This window comes from Lactuca saligna, chromosome 8 (assembly GCF_052625555.1).
Source record: "Lactuca saligna cultivar CGN05327 chromosome 8, ASM5262555v1, whole genome shotgun sequence".
Classification (NCBI taxonomy): Eukaryota; Viridiplantae; Streptophyta; class Magnoliopsida; order Asterales; family Asteraceae; genus Lactuca; species Lactuca saligna.
Genome location: NC_136424.1, coordinates 49,626,349 through 49,644,113, shown reverse-complemented (window position 1 = coordinate 49,644,113; position 17,765 = coordinate 49,626,349). Strand labels below are relative to the sequence as shown.

The 17,765-nt window shown below is 33.0% G+C and overlaps 2 protein-coding genes and 1 long non-coding RNA gene across 4 annotated transcripts; 1 reads left to right on the top strand and 2 right to left on the bottom strand.

Moving 5' to 3' along the window:
* Positions 1 to 10,182: 10,182 nt before the first annotated feature.
* LOC145008348 (uncharacterized) lies at positions 10,183 to 12,172 on the top strand. 2 transcript variants are annotated; one of them, XM_078966969.1, is made up of 3 exons: positions 10,183 to 10,308; positions 11,040 to 11,122; positions 11,305 to 12,172. In XM_078966969.1, exon 3 carries the CDS (start codon positions 11,330 to 11,332, stop codon positions 12,026 to 12,028), a length of 699 nt encoding a protein of 232 aa, XP_078823095.1. In that variant the 5' UTR covers positions 10,183 to 10,308; positions 11,040 to 11,122; positions 11,305 to 11,329; the 3' UTR covers positions 12,029 to 12,172. The 2 variants fall into 2 exon arrangements, with proteins under 2 accessions (XP_078823095.1, XP_078823094.1); XM_078966968.1 differs by having other exon boundaries at positions 11,271 to 12,172.
* A 285-nt stretch (positions 12,173 to 12,457) lies between these two features.
* Positions 12,458 to 14,191, bottom strand: LOC145008349 (uncharacterized). The gene is made up of 3 exons (XR_013663368.1): positions 14,068 to 14,191; positions 13,640 to 13,786; positions 12,458 to 13,349 (listed from the first exon to the last, which is right to left on the bottom strand). It is a non-coding gene; the product is annotated as an uncharacterized LOC145008349 (long non-coding RNA).
* A 1,453-nt stretch (positions 14,192 to 15,644) lies between these two features.
* Positions 15,645 to 17,505, bottom strand: LOC145011671 (FAD/NAD(P)-binding oxidoreductase). The gene is made up of 4 exons (XM_078970402.1): positions 16,880 to 17,505; positions 16,325 to 16,424; positions 16,068 to 16,244; positions 15,645 to 15,971 (listed from the first exon to the last, which is right to left on the bottom strand). The coding sequence occupies exons 1-4, from the start codon at positions 17,437 to 17,439 to the stop codon at positions 15,909 to 15,911; spliced, it is 900 nt and encodes a 299-aa protein (XP_078826528.1). The 5' UTR covers positions 17,440 to 17,505; the 3' UTR covers positions 15,645 to 15,908.
* Between the last annotated feature and the right edge of the window lie 260 nt (positions 17,506 to 17,765).

Here is a 17,765-nt window from a genome sequence, read left to right as displayed (position 1 = left end):
TTTGTCGTTTGCTGTGTGATTAGATTCGATTTGAATTTTGAATTTTGAATTTTTTTTTTTTTCATTTATCCTTTTGGTAGCGGATGTCTTGATTCTTGAGAGTCGAAATGCGTTGTAGCTGGCTTGTTTTGGATTCTAGTGCTGTAATTGGGTTGTTTGCAGGTGTTCAGGCAGACAGACACACATGTTTTAGCTTAGTGGGGCCCACTGATGTATCTCGTGTGGTCATCAATCATCATCATGTGTGTTTCTTGAAATTAGGCAAAAAAAAAAAAAACAAGAGTGTGTGTTTGCATGTAGGTTTGTGGAAGTTTGTCAAAAAATGATGAATCTCGATTATGTTGAAAATATTGATACTCGATTTGATCAATTGAGAAGAATTTGAGAGGGCCAAAAGCTTGAAGCCATCAATTGTGTATTGAATTGAAGAAAAATAATGTAATGAGAATTGGAAGTAAATGCAAAAAATTAATACTGATTGCAGATGTATACAAAATAACACTAAAGTTAAAGTATATAGAATTAACAAAACATATAAATTATGAATCTCTAAATGGGGAAGCCAACTAGAGTTGGAAAAATAACACTAAATTATATAGAATTATCTAAACATATATTATGAATCCCTATGTGGGGAAGGAATCATCCAACATGAGTTTGAAAACAAGTTATAGGAAAGGACTAGGCAAATATGTCATAATCGAGTTATTCGTAGCTTGATCGGTCGTAGAGATAATGAGAAAGCTGACAATGAGCAAGTCGGCATTTTTACGGTATGTGTACGAACAAAATGTCATTCGACCTCAATATGTTTTGTATGCTTGTGAAAAACATAATTGTGAACAATCTGAATATTAGTATTGTCAAACTAAATTGAGGTAACTACCATGTCAGTCAAAAGTCAATGTAACCATTTTTTGTAGTTACATTGGTTAGACCTCGATACACAATAGTAGATCGTCTGACGTTCATGTCACCGTCTTCGTAGGTATGTGAGAAGACTATTAGAATCGAAGAAGATTCAAACAAAATATTGAAGCCCATGAAACATGGTACTCTTGAGGTACCGGTGGACTCGGAGGACATCTGCATAATGATAGAATAACGAGCAATTATAAATTGACTAACCTTGTGAACTAAATAAGTAAGGATAGGGTGTATAATTGTGAGTAGGAATGGCAACTGGGCGGGTTCGAGGCGGGGCATGGCTTCCCAAATCTGTCCCGATATCTTTCGGATATCTTATTAGGGCGTCCCATTGGGTTTTAGGTTTTCCCCTCGGGTTTCGGGTATCTTATCGAGTTTATAAAAATTCATAACTAAATCTTTATTTCGTTTTAGGGTATCCCAATGTTATATAAAAAATGCATGTTCTAGCCTCCCTTTTAAATTAAAAATATGACGAATCACTTTAATAAAAATAAACTGGACATTATATAAAAAATTATTTGATTTAAATTTAGTGTAATACGTCAAAACATAAAAAAATGATCATTCACACCAGATTGTTAATAACTAAAAAGATTTGTCCATAGCAAGCATTTTATCTTTGAATGTGTGTAATTAACATCAAAAGGATTTGAACACACACACACACACACACACACACACACACATATATATATATATATATATATATATATATATATATTCTGGGTGGGGCGGGGCGATGATAACCCACTCCCTGCCCCGAACACGATAACGACCCATTACTCGACCCGAAATGATCGGGTCTCCCCGTCAGATTCGAGTTTTTTTTGTCATCCCTAATCGTGAGGTAAACCAAACAAACAATCAATTGCTTGTATGCAGTAGGTCATTAAGAGGAGAACCACTTTCCAAGGACTAAGTGAGTATTTTACTCAAGTGGGGTGAAAGTTGCTTCTATAAGGCTCGGTCGAGAAAGTAGATATGATATGTATCTGGCTTGACAGAGGTATGCACATGATTGATGGGTTTTATATGTTACAAAAATCTTATTTTGGGGAAATAACTTGAACCCTAAATTCACATGCAGCCTAAAGGATCTACGTTCTCATTATGATTTACAACAAACAATTGAATATCAAGAAACCTATTAGTACATTGCTTTTTTGAAATTAAGAAAGGGTTTATAGAAATTACATACCTTCTGTTTATTATAGCAAATAAACGAGTATCCCTTTCTTGATTGATCTTTAGAAAGTAAACACCAAAAGTCTCGTGCCTCTAATGGCTCAAACTCAAACCCTAGCAATTGGAAGCTAAAGAGGAAAGGGAAGGAGAAGGAAGAATTTCAAATTCAAGGCTCTTAGAATGATGATTTTTGAAATTCTAAACCCTTAGGGGTTTATATAGGTGTTAGGAAGGTTGTATGTAAGGCATGTTCCTTTTTATAACCCTTACCTCATTGCTTCCTCCGTAAGGCATTTTAAGCTTCCTTAGAGCCCAAGAATACCTCTAGAAACCCCTCTAGAACCGTCCCCCTTTTGGGAGGTTCTAGAATTGGTTAATGTTCAACTTTTGAACATTGTCACATTTAGTCATTCTATTTTTAATTAATCCAATTAATCCCAAAATTAATTCAAGTTAATTTCTGATTAATTCTTAACTAAACAATAGTATTTCTAATTAATATATTATTCTCACAATATATTAATAAATCATTTATATTGATTTCTAATTAATTTATTAATCATATAGTAAATTAATAAATCAGTCCCTCTCTCCAAAAAGCATTTCAGTCAATTACTAGGTTTGAAGGCAACCGAAAAGGACTTTGCTAATAATTCAAAATTTTACTAATTTTGTTATTGGCTTAGACAACTAATCCAACAATGATAAGTTTGAAAGTATCTCAAAACCAATAAAATAGATAAGTTTGACAAGACACTTTATAAAACAAGAACCGAGAAATACTTTTACCTTTACAATAAAAATAATATCATTCCAAGCAATGATCATATCATCAACATATAGTAATAGTAGAATGGTAACTACTAACTACATATGTGGTATATGTGAAACATGCACAATCATAATGACTCAACTAAAAGTTGAATGAAAGATCAATGGTGTTGAATTCTGTCACACCCTAAAACCGGAACGACGGAAACGTTCGGGGACGGAGGACGTCATGTTTAGTATCACAAGACATGCATCATAGTAATCAAAGTAATAAACAACCATTTCATTAGAAAGAAAGTGTTTACAATGTGTGTGTTCACAAAACATAGAATACATATGTAAATAACAAAACAATACATGAAATTATACTGCTCCATCTTCTGAATGACTAGCACGAGTACCTGTCTACTAGTTTCCTGAGAATACAAGTTATTTTGAAAGAGTTGATCAGTAATTAAGCTGGTGAGTTCATAAGATTTTAGTGATGTAAGTAAGTTGTATAAAGCTTAGTAAACTGTAGTAAGTTGTAAGTTTTGTTTAGAAAAGTCGCTTGTTCCTCCAGAAAATCCTCTATTTCCTGCTTTGATGAAAGATAAGTAAAAATGACTCTATAATCCTTTCTATGAGTACCAAATGGATACAAGTTATATAAAACTCAGAGTAAACAAACAATCAATTGTGTGTATCTGCCCTAAGCCCACAACCAAACAAGAAATAGAAAATGGGGCGGATGGCACACATCCCATTGGTTGTTAGATCATTGTTGTATATAACCCTGGTGTATTCACTTGGTACTCATGGAGTTAGTTGTAATAGTTCCTTTAGATTTGATGAAAAGATCCTTTAAGAATACCCTTATATCTTATAATAAAAATAGTAACCACAGTGGTTCCTTCTATAATCTCTTAGGTTATACTAGCTACATATAATCTAATATCGAATAGATAGTTAATTGTGTGAATATGCCCTAAGCCCACAACCAAACAAGGAATAGGAAATGAGGCGGAAGACACACATCTAACTATCTATTGGGTATTAATTATATATAACCCTGATGTATAAACTAAGGTATTATAGAATTAATCAACTAAGGTCCTTTAAGTTATATTGGTTTAATAAAATAGATTAAACTCTTTACTGGTAAGTTTCTAGTTTTGTCTACCAAATGTTCTATTTGAAAAGTATGTTTTGTACTAGAAAAATGTGCATTGAATTAGTGTCTTATGACCTGACCTATACCTGGTACCCCTTATGATGACTTAATGTATAGGGAACATATATATAACTAAGATCGAATGTATAATAGGCTGGGTAAATCCGCTCTAAGCCCACAACCAAAAAATGAACAGGAAATGAAGCGGAAAGCACACATCCTATTACCTGTCGGATCCTATTAATATATATCCCTTGATGTATACATTAAGGAATCAAAAGGTTAGCATTATGGTCCCTTTCTACTGAATGTACTAGACTTGACTGTTCTGTTTGTCGTTTGAAAAGATGTAAGTTTTCTCTAGTTTATAACTATCTTAACTCGAAAATTGTTTTCATTAACTTTCAAGTGGAACTGTCACTTTATGAAAGTAATGGGAAAATATAAGTACTTAGTTTTCTTTTGAATTGACATCCTGAAGTACTGATTACCTTAAAACATGTTTGTTTTATTTAGGTCATAATGTGAAGGCTAGTACCCATACTATACGCTCTCCCTATCAAGAGATTCTGGGAACCAAACGCGAGTTCAGCAAACCAGTTGCTAGGTCGTGTAATCCACATTAAAGTTATGTGATCATGTATACCCAATTTAACTATCACCTTTTGTTTAGAGCAATGAGTTGGTGATTCATTGGTATAATTAGATCATGTAGTTGTTCCATGCTATAGCATCTTAGTATGTTCGTTCTGTTATAGTATCTTAGTATGTTCTTTATGTTATAGTATCTTTACATGAACTGAACCCCTAAACTATACCCCTTATAGTTTACTAGCATATTTTACTTGAACTGTTATTGAAAAAACTCATTTATCTACTAAGTTATGATGGTACTTTAAAAACGGAGTTTTGTTAAACTAAAAAGTAACATAAGTTTAAAAGAGTTTTTGAAATGTTTTGATCACTTATAAAAGACATTAGCAATCTTTTGAAAGATGTTTATAACAAAAGTTACACAATTATCATTGTGTTCAACTTGTATTCCCTCCCTTAAAAGCATTTAAAATAGTTAAAAGATTCGTTACGGGGTATGAACTCACCTTATGTGGGTGATTCAAACGAATGTGCGCGTAAGGATGAGAAGTTCCACGAATGAAGTGTTGAGACTTAACGGGTCCTAAATGACATATAATGGCATATAATGACCTAAATATAGTGTTTAGAAGCAACCAAATGCAAGGAAACTCACGGGACTACGAAACACTTTGACTAAGTGTTGGAATCACATGTGATTCACTAAAAGGTAGTGTACGGCCAATATGAAGAGTATACGGCCATGGGTGTACGGCCAGGGATTGTACGGTCATACACTCATGGTACTAAGTGCACAAAAACCTTTTCCAAGGGTAAAAATGCTTGTGGGACAGTTGCTCTTCAAGTGTTGAAGCTAGGAATGCACTTTGAAGCCCCTTTAAGGGTGTTTTGAGGAGTATACGGCCACACATGGGTGTACGGCTGTACACACCTCATGTTCATGAGTGTTGGGCATTTTCAAGGTGTTAATCTAGTGTTCTTATCAAGATCTAAGCTTAAGCAAAGAGTACTTATGATCTGGAAGCTCAAGGAGGCTCAAAATCACCAAGAACAAGTGTGTGTTCTTGGTGTTCTTTGTGAGATTTGAAGATCTAGTCAAAAGAGATGTTTTCATAGATGAATCAAGATATGATTACAAGAATAGGAAGGATATCAAGAAATATGGAAGAATCACTTACAACTTTTGAAGATCAAGATGAAAAACGGGATGATAGTTGAGAGAAAATTCGATGTGCTTGACTTGGAAACTGAAGAATGGCTTAGAAATAAAGGGATAACATACTTAGGAAAGGGGTGTACGACCCAAACATGGGTGTACGGCCGTACACTCCCCCAAATGGAGTGTATGGCTTGTTTGTTGGTTTAGAACTTTAGTAGGTACTTCTTATCACTCATTCCTTGAATGTACTGAGCTTTGAACCTTTGAACGGACTCTAAACAAGGCTAAATGATAGTAGAAACGAGTCTGACACTCAGTTGAGTTAATTGGCTGGGCTTTACAAGGCAAAAAAATTTGGGTTGTCACAAATTCTTTGAACCAAACCCTTAGAACCATAAATTGGTTTTTGAAGTTTCAAACATACCTTTGAGGGTGATCAATTCTACTTATAGGGTATATGTATAATTATTTACCAATATTGGCATTAAGAAATGTATCTTTAACATCCATTTGATTAATTGGCCAAAGACACGCAGTAGCAAACATAAAAAGACTACGAATAGAGGTAATGCATGCCACATGTGTAAACTTCTCCTCATATCAATATAGTATTCTTTATAGAACCTTTGGAACCAAGTTGAGATTTATCTCTCTCAATTGTACCATAAGATATGATCTTTACTTTATCCACTCACTCGAAAATCGATAAAGTGATTTCCCTAGAGGTAACTTACAAGTCATCTGCAATCTGGTCAAGTGACCATGGTGCCTTACAAGTCATCTTCAATCTGGTCAAGTGACCATGGTGCATTTTGTGGTTGTTAAGGCCACTACCGATTGATAGGTATTTCATTTCCATAAGCAAAAATATTTAATAAACATTTGGTTATAAATACACATTTAACATTAAAATGAAAAGAAAAATGTAGACATTTGTATACAACATCCATGGTGCAAGCAATTCATATCCGACTTCAAAATCCATCTTTTCAACCATGGTTTACTTGTAAACTACAACGTTATTATAAAACAACAAAGATCTAACGATATCACTTAAAACTTGAAAATATTAATTATATGCATATAACTTCTAACATTTTGAAAATATTAACTGGATGCATATAACCAACAAAGATCTAATGATATCACTTGAAAAACATTATATGTGTTTATATAACCAACAAACAGATAATGTTACATGACGAATATATGCGTGTTACGCATGATAAAATTATATGGTTAAAAGAATGTTACTTTGTCAATAATGTTTTTTTGTTTGTCTCTTAGCAATATCTTTATAAGCATTTAGAAATACATTTTTTATTTTTACCTAAGAAACTTTCATATATAATGAATGATGTGTAATAACTTCTTTAGGTAAATATATAGAAATGAATCACCACCTCACGAATTAATTTATTTTATTTCAGGTACACATGGTAAACAAAAGAGACATATTAGTTTATAAAAATCATACATCACTTTTAAAAGATTTTTTTTTTGTGTATTTGGATGGATTTTGTAGTCATACACATGAATGTCACTTGTTTAGATTGGTTGTATCTAACTGTGTATATGAAATGACTTTGATGTCTTTTGTTAATTTGAAAACACATCATCTTATCTAAATATTAAAATGGATATATGTACACTTTGTAAAGAATGAAATATTTTTTAAATTAATCTTTTAAGTTATAAAAAAAATGATGATTTTTAAAATTTTAAATAACAACTGATGTTGTTTGATAAAATTTAAGTACATGGTATTTTCCCTTTTTGAAATTTATAATATATTATCATTTTGTTTTTAAAAGGTAAATAAGTAAAAAAAAAAAAGTTATTAAGTTGGTTCACCTAAAATACTGGTACCAATACAATTTTCAAATATTAAATGTAACGTCTCAAAAACATAGATAACATATTTCATTTTTAATTTAATCAAAAACCCCATAACAAACTCAAACATCGTATGTCAAAAGAATGTAATCCTCATAATACAAATCCAAATCATAACTTATTTGTAGTACAAGGATTATAACATATGTATGTTATGTATGAATGGATGCAAAATTATGTTCAAATAACTTTCAATCAAACCATAGTCAATTCAATCCATGTTTGCACTTTGCAAAATGGAGTCATAAAGATCAAAATCAAATTTAACAAAATCATTAGACATCATGTTAGCTTCATTAGGCAGCTCGTCGATATAAATACACACATCATATATGTAATTTACCAAGGTACAATGATACAAAAATAAATGCAATTCAATGTTATCACAACCACATGCCAGCCACATGTGTGTTGGCCTTTTTCCATAGCCAAATTATTAAAAATCAATATGTTAAGGGTCTTATTTAACTTTTTTTAAACTATATAATATAGAATATTAGAATTATAGATAGTTGCTAAAAAAAATGATTGTTAATTGTATGGGATAATGATTTGAAAGGGTAACGAATTTTCGATTTTTGTCACATTTAGTCACTAAACTTTTTTTCGTTATCTATTTGCCATTGAATTATTGAAACTGTTCACATTTTACCCTTATGACCGGCTGTTACCGGTCATAAGGGTAAAATGTGAACAGTTTCAATAGTTTAGTGGAAAATTGATAATGAAAAAAAGTTTAGTTACTAAATGTGAACAAAATCGAAAGTTCGTTTCCCTTTAAAAAGTTCAATGACTAAATGTGAACAAACTTCCTATTGTATTATGTTTTAGCAAAATTATTTATTTTTGTTTAATTGTAGCAACATTTGTTGATGAAGAAATCTATGAAATAAAAAAACAAAATGTAACATCCGGATTTCCAGGTATCATCTTTTAAGTTTTTTTTTCTTTTGAGTTAAGAAGAAAGACTCGACGAGTTGACGCCTTAACTCGTCGAGTAAGGTCGCGACTGATGACTCGAATTAATGAATGAGCTCGACGAGTCGGTGAGGCGACTCGACGAGTCCGCACTGTTGGCAGAAACCCTAAATCTTTGGGCTCGAGCCATATTTAAAGGCACTTATGGCCTTCAATTGCGACTACCTTTCCTATAAGTGAGAACCCTAACGAGCTTGAGTGTGTAGAGTGAGAGGACGAGTTATCTTGAGCTTTTTGGTGTGATAGATCTGGACCCTTCTAGGTTCAGAGAGCCGAGAATATGAAGCTTTAGTAGAGTAAACATTGGGGTTCAAAGTTAGGAAGCCTTGATGGTATATATAGTTACTTTCATCTTACACATAGATATGAAGTATTTTATATAAATTACGTGCTATGTGTGCATATTATTTGAATACTTGTTGTTTATGCTGGATGAATGATTTTATACATGTTTTAAAAGATTTAAACGGTATATTTATTTTATATCTACAAATATGTTGCGGATGAAACATGGGTAAATAGTTGGTGTGTGATGAAATAAAATGATGAGAGATAGGTGATGATAGAAAGGTGGAGATAATCAGGTAAATAGATGATGATGAATATGTAATGTAGGATGAAAGGAGATACCATAACCTTAACTAGCAATGTGGCGATGTAGTCATCTACCAGAGTATAGATGGCGACCACGAACTATTCTAGACAACCCAGTGAAAACACCAGCAGGCCCATAACCTGTAGGCGATGAATTACGCGTTCAGGTGATGTTGTAACTACGTATTCATGTGATGATACTCTAACCCCTTACTATGAATTACGAGTTCAGACGATGTTGTAACTACATATTCATGGGATGTCACAAATTTCGCATGCCAAACCAATGGTCATAATTCACATCAGTGAGAATGATTCATTTTTTTGTAAAACCAAAATCAGATTGGAAATTTTGATTTTTTATTTTGGAAAATGTCAAACCATTGGTTTTTTATTTCGGTTTTGGTTTTTTGTTTTTTTTTAAATATACTTTCAGGGTTTTGTTTTTTTGTTTTTTGTTTTTTTGGTTTTTTTTTTTTTTTTTTTTAATTTCATAGATTTTTTCATCAACAAATGTTGCTACAATTTAACAAAAATAAATAATTTGCTAAAACATAATACAAGAGGAGGTTTGTTCACACGAACTTTCGATTTTGTTCATATTTAGTCACTAAACTTTTTTTCGTTATCTATTTGCCATTGAACTATTGAAACTGTTCACATTTTACCCTTATGACCGGCAACAGCCGGTCATAAGGGTAAAATGTGAACAATTTCAATAGTTCAATGGCAAATAGATAACGAAAAAAAGTTTAGTGACTAAATGTGACAAAATTCGAAAGTTCGTTACCCTTTCAAGTCATTATCCCTGATTGTATTTGTATCAATAAATGAATATCCGTTATTTTGATTCTTTTGCCGAGGCCCAACCCGAAAGTCAACACGGGTTTCAACTTTGGTGACTAAATAAAGCAAGCTCCTTCCATGAAGGTTCTAGAGACCCACAAAGAAGCTGGTAAAAGAGAAATTCAAAATCAATACTGCTTTTGTTTATAAAAGCAAGGCGTTCGATCCAATTTCGTATTTTCTTCCATACGCTTCGTTACAGGTATGTGCGTATTTGATCATGTCTTTTTCAATTTCATTCTCTTTTGTGTTTCCCCCTCTTCTTATTGGAATTAATGCCTAAGGTTTGGTAATTTATTCAAGCGATTTGTTGGTTCTTTGTTTCTGTTGGAGGATCGTTGACTAGTTACTATCTTTTTTCAATCGAACAGGGAAATTGTTGTTTTCTTGGTTTTAGGGTTTTTCTGGAAGTATTTGTTAATGAATCGAAATTTAGGGATTTGAAATTATGTCAAAATTTACTTGGTTTTTCCGGAATCTAAATGGAACTTGATTTGAAGCTCGTATCTGTATCTATGGTTTCGTTTTGGCACTCCATCTGTTTCAAGAGTAGAATTCAAATTTCACCATTGACGCCTAGTATTTTGACGAAACTAGGGTTTTATTAGATGTATGTGTTGAAGAATCGGGTTTTAGGTATTTGAATATTCATCGAGATTACAAAATTTTCTCCCTTTCTCGGATCCAAACGGATCTTAATTTGAACGTGTTATCTGCGCGTAGGGTTTCAAATAAAGTTTGTGTTTTCGCTGATGGGGGGTTCCATTATACGTCAAGAAAGCTAGGGTTTTATTCGATCCTTTGTTGATGAACTCGGTTTTATGAATTAGAATCTAAAAGATTACGAGAATTGAGATTTCGTTTGATTTTTTGAAATCTGAATCAAACGTAATTCGAACCTAAATGTATTTTTTTTTTCTTTTGTTCTTACAGATTCTTTCATAGATTGGAGGATATTTGGGATTTTGGGTTCTAAAGCAAATCTCAAACTTCGGCCATTTAGCTACTCAAATAAGGTAAGAGACCCCAAACTAATTCTTGAATTCTCCATTGAAGAACTTTTCATATTCTTGAAGTTTACTAGCTTTCTATTCTTATCATCAACTATTTCAAGATTGAATTTTTATGATAGAGTAACTAACACTGTGTCATTCTCTCTTCGAGATGCACTTCCGGCCATCATCATACCATAATGCAGATTTTGATCTTGTTTTTACATCCGAATGGACTGCAAGACATTCATCCAGTTGGTTGAAGAGAAAAAGCAACGAGTTTTGGCCAAAAAAGAAGCCCCTTTGAAATGGCAGCAGAAGCTCGAAGCTGCCATTGAAGCAAACGAAAAAAAGTCAAAGATTTCAAAGCATAAAAGAAGATCATCCGAAACTGATAGTGACACTGAAAGTGATAATGTCAGAAAGTCAAGAAGAATGAGTCAACACAAGAAACATAAGAGAGATAAGAAAGATAAAAGATCGAAACGAAAACTTAAAAGGAGATCTTCTAGTTCAAGTGATGAAAGTGAAAGTGAGTCTGAAAGTGAAATCGAGGAACGAAGGAAGAGAAGACACTCAAAGCATCATCATCATCATCATCATCATCACCATCATCATGATAATAAACGACATAGGCGAATGGAGTCTAGTGATTCGGATTCTTCTAGCTTTGATGATGATGATGTTAAAAGACATGAAAGGAAGCACCATAAGCATCATCATCATAGGAGATCAAATAGCCGTGAATTGAAGTCATCTGATGATAACAAGGATCATCATCATCATCATGATCATGGCCATGATTGTAAAGATGATTTGAATGAAGGATATGATGGGAATAACAACCTCCTGAATGGAATTGAGGTGAATGGAGGGAATCTGAATGCTGAAACTGAAAGTGATGGAATTGAAGAGGGTCAAATTGTGTAGGTTTTGTTTAGGTTCATTATTTGAAATGAACATGTTGTTTTAAGATGCTTTTTAGTTTTTATCCTACTCTAACTCAATACTCTATTGACTGCTGTTCGATTTGTGTTCTTAAATCTTGACTGAATTCATATGCATCTTTCATTATTTCTGATTATAAAATATTCTATGGGTAATTGAGCAATCTCATATATTAAACTTTGTTTATATTTGAATTTTTGCACATCTTTTAGCCTTTTTGTTGTAGAAATCATTATAAAGCAATGTTGTGGTTATTATATGTGAAGAAGGTTTGTTATGCCTCTTCTATTTTGGTTTTTTCTTTAATTAATATGTAATAGATCAAAAACTTAAAACTAACTGTTTTTAAGAGATCAAGGCTGAAAAAAAAAACACCGAAAGTCGATCATCTTTATGTAAAGAAACAACAAATAAAAAGAAAACCATTGGAGATGAAATGATAACACAGTAACAAGAAAACGCCTCTAGAAAAACAGACATTAACATCAACTCATGTACAAGTTCAAAAAGAAACTAAGACACATACAAAGAAAGGTACTTAGAGGAAACCCTTAGGAACACACAAAAAAGATCTTTAATTAGAATCACACTTGACAATACAAGAGCTACTCATTATCATTAGATATTTCTACATTGGAGGAAGAAACTTGTCTCATTTGTTGATTGTTTGAGTGCTTCTGCAAAAGTTTGCTCTCTATGTAGGTGCTAGCATCGAATTCTTCTATTATGTAGGTGCTACCATAAGTAAGAATATCGAGCAATGGATGTTGTTACCCCCTTTTAAACCAGTTGTTCAGATTCTCATGGTTCCTGTCAAGAAACAGCTAGACTACCTCATTTACTGCACAAAGTATGCGAGGAATATGAGTATCAAAATGAGGGAGTTGGATGCTACAAGAATCAGTGTGGAAGAGCAAATTAACCGAAACACAAATAGCCATTTTGAAACTACAAGACCGCTTCATTTCTCTCGATGGGTCCATGAGGATTCTGTGTCATCTATAGGATGCTATGAGGATAGTCTCAAGGATACTTGTGTTCTGGTTCATGTGTTCTTCAACACCGAATCTTGCAGCACTCAACTTCCTCATTTTGAAGTCCATATCCGTCACATGTTTTATGAGGAAAATGAGGTAGCTTAGCTGTCTCTTGAAGGAACCATGACAACCTCAGCAACTGGTTTAATAATGACAGTAACAACATCCTTTGCTCAAAATTCTTACTTGTGGTAGCACCTACATAAGCAACTAATTAAATGCATCTTAGCTTCGTTTAGCTTTCACCCTTACCCCTATGATTTAATCTGCAAAAAAAAAAAGTCATCTTAGAATCCATAACAGATACAAAGATTAACTTTAGGCACTTATAAACTTATCATTAACAGAAGTTGACGTTAATTCCAAAGAATGATACTTAATTTTGTCCATCTTGGTTTCCTTGCTATTTTCCGTTCATTCATTGTTCTTGCACAAACTAAAATTCTTTCTAAAATCATTCGATGATTCATCAAGTGTTGATGTTTCAATTTAAGACAATAAAACGATGGATTGTATAGAAGATGCTTGTGAATTAACACATAATGAAAAATCATACCTTCACCTTTGTTTTTTCTTGCAACTTCTTCTCGATTCACAAATCGCAATTGGGGAGAATAAAAAAGTAAGGTTGTATGGTTTTCGATTGAGGATCTAGAGTAAGGTTGTATTAGCTTCCGCCCCCGATAGACCTGCGATTCAATCTCTAAAAAGAGTCCATCTCAGAATCTAAAACAAATTTACAATTAACTTTATAAAACTCTAAAGATGATGATAAGTAATAGAAATTAACCGAGGTTAATTGCAAAGAAAGTTATTCAATTTTGTTATTATGTGTTCACCCATTGTTCTTACTCAAACCCAAATTCATGTAATAGCCGGCCGACGAACATGCAATAATCTGGTTTCATTTTGAAAAAGATACACAAAGAAAACATGGATTGTATAGAAAAGGGTTGTGAGTTAATAGATAATGAACGAGCATACCTTTGTTGTTGCAGCTTCTTCTCGATTGTAAGGCCACGTTTGGTTCTCTGGAAAGCGAGGGTTACGTAGGGTTTGATGCGGCGGCGGAAATGGGTACATGATGTTTTTATATGCCAGTGATTGGAATATGATGAAGGGTTATTTAATTTCTTTATTAGAAAAGGCTAATAAACATCAATTGGGTAATTAATTAAACTAACCATAATATAACATCTAAGAAAATAACAAGAAAAATAATATTTTTTGCAGAATAAACATCAATTGGCATTCCAGACTTATAACAACATTTTTTCTAACAATATATATATATATATATATATATATATATATATATATATATATATATATATATATATATATATATATATTCGGACTAACATTTTGAATTAGATCGATATTCGGATTTCAGACTAAAAAATTGGAGTTCGAAAAAAATATATATCCTCTTGAATTTCGAGAACTAACCGGAAATCTGATGAACATTTTCAAAATTTCAAGACAAAATTTAATTTTTAACTAAAATCTAATAAAAATGTTAACGAACATAATAAATATGATATTGAAGAATAAATTTTATTTGAGTGAAAATTTGTGGTATTAAATACTTTGAAATGACATTCAGACATAAATAGAGAGATTTATTTGAAGAAAAAGAAACTCCAAAATTTAAATATTAGTTCGGAATGAGATATTCAAAAGAATGTTTTTTTAAAACTAGAAAATTTGATTATTCTTTATAAATCCAGAAAGATTAGTTTAATTAGTTATAAAAATAAAATAAGTATAGAAAAGAGTCCTTAATTAACCTTTGGTTCAATCATTTCTATTAAAGATATAAAAAATAAAAAAATAAAAAAAAATAAATAGAGGGAACTATGGAAATGATATTTAAGTCATTTAACATGGTTTTGAACTTTTGATTTCGATCAAATTACATATTTATAACCCAAGTGGGACACATATTTTAAATAAGCTGGTAAATTTTGTTAATTTGAAAAAGGTTAGATTAAATTCATCCACCAAGTGGATTATGATTTCACGAAAGTTATGGATAACGCCTTTGAAATTAATTTTTCACTAGGATAATACATATAGGCAGCCTGGTTTTGTTTCAATTTTCATTCTTAAGCAAAATAAAAAGTTTGTTTTTACATCTCTCTTTGTCCTCACCGCCATGTCTTGTGTGATGCAATTATTTTAATGAATATTTATCATTTAAATTATAAAGTATTATATTCATGTTAATATATATTATTAGATTATTATTATTATTATTATTTTAATGAATATTTATCATTTAAATTATAAAGTATTATATTCCTGTTAATATATATTATTAGATTATTATTAGTTATAAATAACTAAGATTAAAGTAGTTGTTGATTAATAAACATGGATCACTTTTGAAAGAGTGCTAATATCATTATGATATAAAAATAAAAGAAAACTCTTTTGATACAGTTTAAAAACATATAACAAATTTGAAAGATTAGGTTAAAAGTGATTATGTTTGAACCAATAACATCCAATACCAGATATTCCAAATCACCCAAAACACATTCGATAGGTACCAAAGATCAAAGGAACAAAATTCGATTCTCTAATGTTGTCAAACAACGCATACACTTGACAATTTGGACCATTAAATTTCGACACGAGTAAATAAATATAAATTACAAAGTCTTCTTGCCATTTGGCATCACCTCAAAAAATGATGAGGGTAAAATTGTACATTTACCATCTCAAAAATTGATGTTATTCCATGATTCCAAACTGAGATGCTTGGAATAAATTATAACTAAAGTATACAACAATCCATCCACCAATTTAGATTTTGAACCTCAAAAGTTTTTCAAAATCTTCTCATTAGGTACACCATTGTCAACAAGAATAGAAGTAACTTCCTACAAAGAACATTCACATGAAAAAACATTACTAATTTACTAATACTATTGGTTGCAGTTTATAAAAAATAAAAAAAAATAAAAAAAAAAACAAACCTCGGCCATCTGTTTTTGACCACAAAGCACAGCCCCGGTTGACTCGGGTGCATAGAGTTGTTTAGCTCTTGCAAAAGCTGCTTGTACATAGCCGGATTCACCAGCCCAACTATCAGCAGGCTGAGACAACACCGGGATGATTGTAACCCCTGTAGATTCCCAGGCTTTGAATCTATCCTATAATGGTTGAAGAAAATGGAAGATTAGAATCAGTTTGAGGTTAAAAGGGTCAGAAATTTAAGGATTATAGTGAGAACCTGATAAGCCATTCTTTGAAGGTTTCTTGCACCATAGTATAACCTCACATCTGATCTCTTGTCTGCACTAAATCCTGATTCGATTAAAGATCGAATTGGGCTGCATGAATGAGGTATTACAATGGGTATTCAAATTCAGTTCATCATGACGCGACAATCAACATCAAGAACATCTATGAAACTCAATACACATACTGCAAATTCTTATTAGTTGCTATACTCCAATATAACACAATGCATCATGGTCATGTATGGAGGATGTCATGTAAAGAAATCATCTAATCCTAGAGCTTCACCATGGCAAGCCAAATTAGGTTTTAAACTGAATCAGGACAATCTCATGTCCATAATTTTACTTTGGAACATTGAAAAGTTCAGGATTTTCATCTTTCAAATCGGGATACGATTTTGTTTATAGAAATCAATCGAGATGAAAAATGAGAGTTTTGTTGATGTTCGATGATTCTATGGTTGGATAGTATCATGTAAGTAATTGAAGAGCAAAAACACGCAAGTAATCACATAATTATGATATAAGTTTGAGATCTAGATTACCTAATTCCGGATCCCGTTGCAAAAATTAGAACAGATTGGTAATCCTCAGGCGGAGATATCTGATCTGTATTGAATCCTTTCCCCATAACAGGGCTCAACTCTACAACATCGCCTTTTCCGAGACCACACAAGAGCTCCGCCGTGGATCCAGCGATACTTTTAACCAAAAACTCAAAAACACCGGTCGTGGAAGCCAGTGACGGAGGCGAAGCAATCGCTAAAAAGGAAGGCTTCTCGACATCAGGGAGGCGGAGCTGTAGGTATTGTCCGGCAAGGGTGTAGGACGAGGCCAGATCCGGGGATTCCGAAACGTCGATGGTTATGTGGAAGAGAGATTCTGCAGCAGGCTTTACGTTGGCTAAAGAGGCGGGGGTCCAGAGAGTGGTGTCTTGTTGTTGACGAACTGCCGCGGCGATAGCGAGGGATCGACGCCGGATAGGGTTTAGATGGCGGCGGATGATGGTGGCCATGGGAAAGGATGAGGTGCGGTGACGTGCATGAGAGCTGAGGTGAGGAAACGCAAGAGGATTTGGTGGGGAGAGAGTGGTGGAAACCGACATCGTGTGTATATTGTTTTGAGAGCGCCGCCGGGAAAGTTGGACGAGAGGGCGGCAGATGCTAGAGTGCGCATGGCTATATTTGACTTCATACACGTGGCAGGTCTGGGGATATGGCAATGGATAGAGGTCTACAAATCGGATCCCATTTTTTGGACACCCGAAAATGTATTCGACCGGATTTACGCCCAAAAATGTATTCGATCGGATTTTTCAAAGATAGGTAACCATTGAACAAAAATACAAGCACTTACCAAAAAAAAAAAAATGTTATTATTAGGCTGGAGGGAGTAGCGCTACACTTTTTTATTTTGTCACACTCTCTTACC

Excerpts from the sequence above, each read along its gene's own strand:
- LOC145008348 (XM_078966969.1), top strand. The coding sequence starts at position 11,330 with ATGGACTGCAAGACATTCATCCAGTTGGTTGAAGAGAAAAAGCAACGA.
- LOC145011671 (XM_078970402.1), bottom strand. The coding sequence starts at position 17,439 with ATGTCGGTTTCCACCACTCTCTCCCCACCAAATCCTCTTGCGTTTCCT. Across the intron at positions 16,425-16,879 it reads GCAACGGGATCCGGAATTAG|CCCAATTCGATCTTTAATCG; the intron begins GTAATCTAGATC and ends TCATTCATGCAG. Across the intron at positions 15,972-16,067 it reads GTCAAAAACAGATGGCCGAG|GAAGTTACTTCTATTCTTGT; the intron begins GTTTGTTTTTTT and ends TGTTCTTTGTAG.